General features: G+C 45.8%; 1 protein-coding gene and 1 long non-coding RNA gene across 2 annotated transcripts in view; one reads left to right on the forward strand and one right to left on the reverse strand.

The window, feature by feature from the left end:
• The window catches only part of ANO4 (anoctamin 4), a 207,776-nt gene that overhangs the window by 177,868 nt on the left and 26,141 nt on the right, over positions 1-3,767 (forward strand). Inside the window, exon 20 of the mRNA XM_019545137.1 lies at positions 883-980. Within this exon, the coding sequence (XP_019400682.1) occupies positions 883-980 (98 nt within the window). The remainder of the gene's footprint in view (positions 1-882; positions 981-3,767) is intronic.
• LOC109316799 overlaps positions 8-3,767 on the reverse strand; it is a 21,554-nt gene continuing 17,794 nt past the window's right edge. The window contains exon 4 of the long non-coding RNA XR_002102924.1: positions 8-151. This is a non-coding gene — a long non-coding RNA (uncharacterized LOC109316799). The remainder of the gene's footprint in view (positions 152-3,767) is intronic.

The following is a 3,767-nucleotide window of genomic DNA, read 5'->3' on the forward strand; positions in this document are numbered from 1 at the left end:
CTCCCTCATAGTCCCCTCCAGCCCCCCCCCCGACCCCTTACTCACCAGCTCTGGAGCCTTGGTCCTGAAGCACGCTGCTTCAGCACTAGGGCGAGGGGCCAACCATGGAGACACTCTGGCAGCCAAAGCATCTCCCTGGAGGGCCCAGCCTCTGATTTTTGCTTTTTTAAACTTCATTTTTTTTAGACCCCTGGATATCCAGGGGTCTAATTTTCCCTCCGCGCTGAAAGTTTGCAGCTCAGGGAACATTTCTGGTTCCCACACATGCTTCTTGCCCTACCTCAAAGGGGTTTGAGACAGGGCAAGAGGCATGTGCACACTTGTCTGGACACGGCCCATGTGTGGCACACAGTGGACGGGCAGCAGTGGCAAATAGGGCAGGGAGCAGAAAATAGAGCAGCAGATTGGGCAAGGAGTGCTGGACAGGAAGAAGAAAGCAGAGCAGCCAATTAGACAGGAAAAGGGGATCATAGTGGCACTCAGGGATGATGTGGAGCTAATTTGTGGCATGCCTGGCAAAAAGGTTGTCCCCCACTTCTCTAAAATGTACTCAAACCAACCCAAAACATGTTGAAGCCAGTGGAAAAACTCCCATTCTAATACATTTTGCATAAGGCCTACAAGAATCATACTATGGGCTACCTATACCTTAGCTTAGGTAAAGACTGATTTGTCATCATCCAAAACTTTAGGAGTCTGGGCAGCATAGAAAGCTGTATACTGAGCTTTGTGGACTCGCATTGTGACTTGCATACTTCTTTGGGTTTACAATTAAGCAAAAAAACCAAAGGTTTTAGGGGGTTTTAATTTGCTTTTATTAATTGAAAAATGCTTAAGAAATAATTTGTGTTTAAACCACTTAGCATTTTTTTCACTCTTCAGTGCCACCCCAGCGGATGCCTTATTGATCTCTGTATGCAAATGGGTATTATAATGGTGCTAAAGCAGACGTGGAATAATTTCATGGAACTTGGCTACCCGTAAGTAAATAGATTGCATGATTTACATAGATCACAGAAGACTACTATGTCCATGACTGCCTTCTGATTTTGTTAAGTGGAAGAAGACTACAAGAGTAATTACAGCATAAAATCTAAATACTTCAAAAAGTCCTTCAGAGATCTTTCCATATATCTGGTGATATTCTGTGGTATTTGTATGTGACATAAACTATATACAGGAAGAATAATTTTAATATTAGAATATTCATAATAAAATATGAAGATAGATTTTATTTCCTGACTCTGTAGTATTTTTTAGTTTAAAACCTTTTTTAAAAATGAAATCTGCTCCTGTTTGATTGCTCTATTCCCTACTCAGGAAATTTTAACTACATAATTTTTAACCTATCAGAATAGGTTCTAATTAGACTTGTCCTTGATGGGTGCTACAGGATGCCTGAAAGGAGAGGTGAACACTGGAAAATGTGCACTGTTGACACATAAAGCCATCAAAAATGTGCAAGTAGACAAATTTACTGATCCGTATATGGCTGAATTTATTGACACTATGTATAGCAACACTAAGCCATGTCCTAACTAAAAAGGAGGACTGTTATTATTATAGATTAATATTTAATGAGCATGATCAATACTGGCAAACAGCAATGGAGTACAGGCAAGTACAGCCATGGGCAGATGGGGGTAGGAATTAGCAAGCATGGAAATGGCAGGGTGGGAGTCAACAGTGTTAGTATTTTTGCCCTTGCAGAGTATCAGTGATTGGATGTATTGCCTTGCTGCAGTACTCACAGCAGAACTAGTGCAGTGTAATGGAGATTTTAGTCCCTTGGGCTGCCAAGAACATGTCGTAGCAGCTCTTTTAAGCAGCCTTAGTGCCTAACTGCATAGATCTTTGGGTGAATGATCTAAAGGGCACTACATCCTTGGCAAGAAAGATATTTATTGTTCTCTACTTTTCCTCTATCCCTGTTTTCTGTCCCACACAACTTGCTGTGACACTGTGCCAGACAGCCAAATTCAGATGCAGCCTGAGGGATTAGAGAAAAACAGTAGCAAGCGTTGGTTCTGTTTTTGCTTCCTGCTTCTTTATCAGTTTTAGTTAAAACTTTCTGCTATCCACTATTGAGCCTCTGGAAACTAATGAAAAGTGCAGTTAACAGAAATTCAGGGAGGCAAGGGAGGAGGAGGTGGAAAGTGATAATTTAAGGACATCAGATTTAATAGAAATAAGGCCTGGTTACAATAAATTTGGTCCCTCCACTTGAAGGTAAGAAAAGCCCCAAATGAAAGTAGCATAAGGAGCCTGCCAAAGCTGGCACCTAATCTAGGGACAAAGAAGTTTGGTCTGTAATACCATTGCTTCTTCACTTTAACCCCAGGACTCCTCTGTGCAGATATGAATCTCTCCCCTTTCTACCAAGAAGTCTAGCTGCTAAAAGTTATTTAATCTTCTAGTTCAGGGGTTGTCAACCAGAGGTACACATACCACCGGCAATATTTGAGCAGGCAGTAGCAGGTACACACAGGCATCCGCCATGTGTGAGTTTCCCCTGCCCCACAGGGAGCCTGGCCAAGTGTGGGGGGGTATGGGAAGCTCGCACACGGCAGTGCCACCACTCTGCATCCAGCCACGAGCCCCCCTCCCCACCTGGCCATGCACTACCTCCCAACTTGGCATCTGGCCACATGCACACCCCCCCACTTGGTGTCTGGATGCACACCATGCCCCCCACCCACTTGGCATCCTGCCACATGCCCCGCCCCTCCTCCCCCTCCCTGTTTGGTGGCTGGGGGTACACTGCTCCACATCCAGCCACCTGGGGGTACAGTGTTTGAAAAAGGTTGAAAACCCCTATTCTAGTTAAACACAAGATGATGGCTGGCCCACTATATATATATATAGTGCTGTTTCATATTAATCACAGAAAAACATAGACTTTGGGTTTTTTCCCAAATTGGAGAATTTGAAATTTTTAAACAGAAAAATTGGTATATTATACCAATATATAGGTAGCAGTTGAACACAATGTTTTATTGATATAGTTACAATTTTAAAGCTATTTGGAAGCCGATCAGTGCCACCATCAATTTAATAAAATAAATTCCAAATACATATAAATTTTGGTGTTTGATTTTGGGTTTTCTGTCATGGAAAATCAAAACTCCCCCTGCCCCTTCACTTACCAGGACACGGATCCAACTGTGGCTGTCACCCCCACTGCTTTCTGGCCCTGAGCAGCCCTGATATGCCAGTGCACTGCTTTGGCCCATGCCATTACCTCTCACTCCAAGCCACTGCCCCCCCAGCCCTGCTTGTGCCCCTCATTCCTGACCCATAGCTCCCTGGCTCTGCTGGTGCCCTTCACTCCCAACCCACTGTTCCCTACCCACAGTGCATGAGGAAGAGAGTGAGTGTGTGAGGAATGTGGGGGCACATAGGCAATGCAGTGAGGGGGACATGTGCCCCCCAAGACTTCTGTGCCCACAGTGGGTCACAGGACTGCAGGGTGCAGGCCTTCAGTGAGACCAGACCAGCAACAGGTAGGAGCCACCTCTGTGGCCCAGCGGAGTGGGAGGAGGGGGGCACTGAAGGAAGTGCCACACTGCCATGGTAAGGTGCAGAAATGGCCGCAGCAGCATGGAGTTGTGCCCCCCCTTGCTGCAAGGTGGGCAGGGGGTGCCTTACCTTGGCAGCCATGGCTGCAGTGGCAGCTTCTGCCCGGAGCTGTCTGGCCAGCTGCAGCCCCGCATACCTCTGTGGGTGCAAAAATCTCAGGGGTCATGTGCCCCTCCCCCACCACATTG

Source organism: Crocodylus porosus, unplaced genomic scaffold (genome assembly GCF_001723895.1).
Source record: "Crocodylus porosus isolate Cpor-Errol unplaced genomic scaffold, CroPor_comp1, whole genome shotgun sequence".
Taxonomy (NCBI): Eukaryota; Metazoa; Chordata; order Crocodylia; family Crocodylidae; genus Crocodylus; species Crocodylus porosus.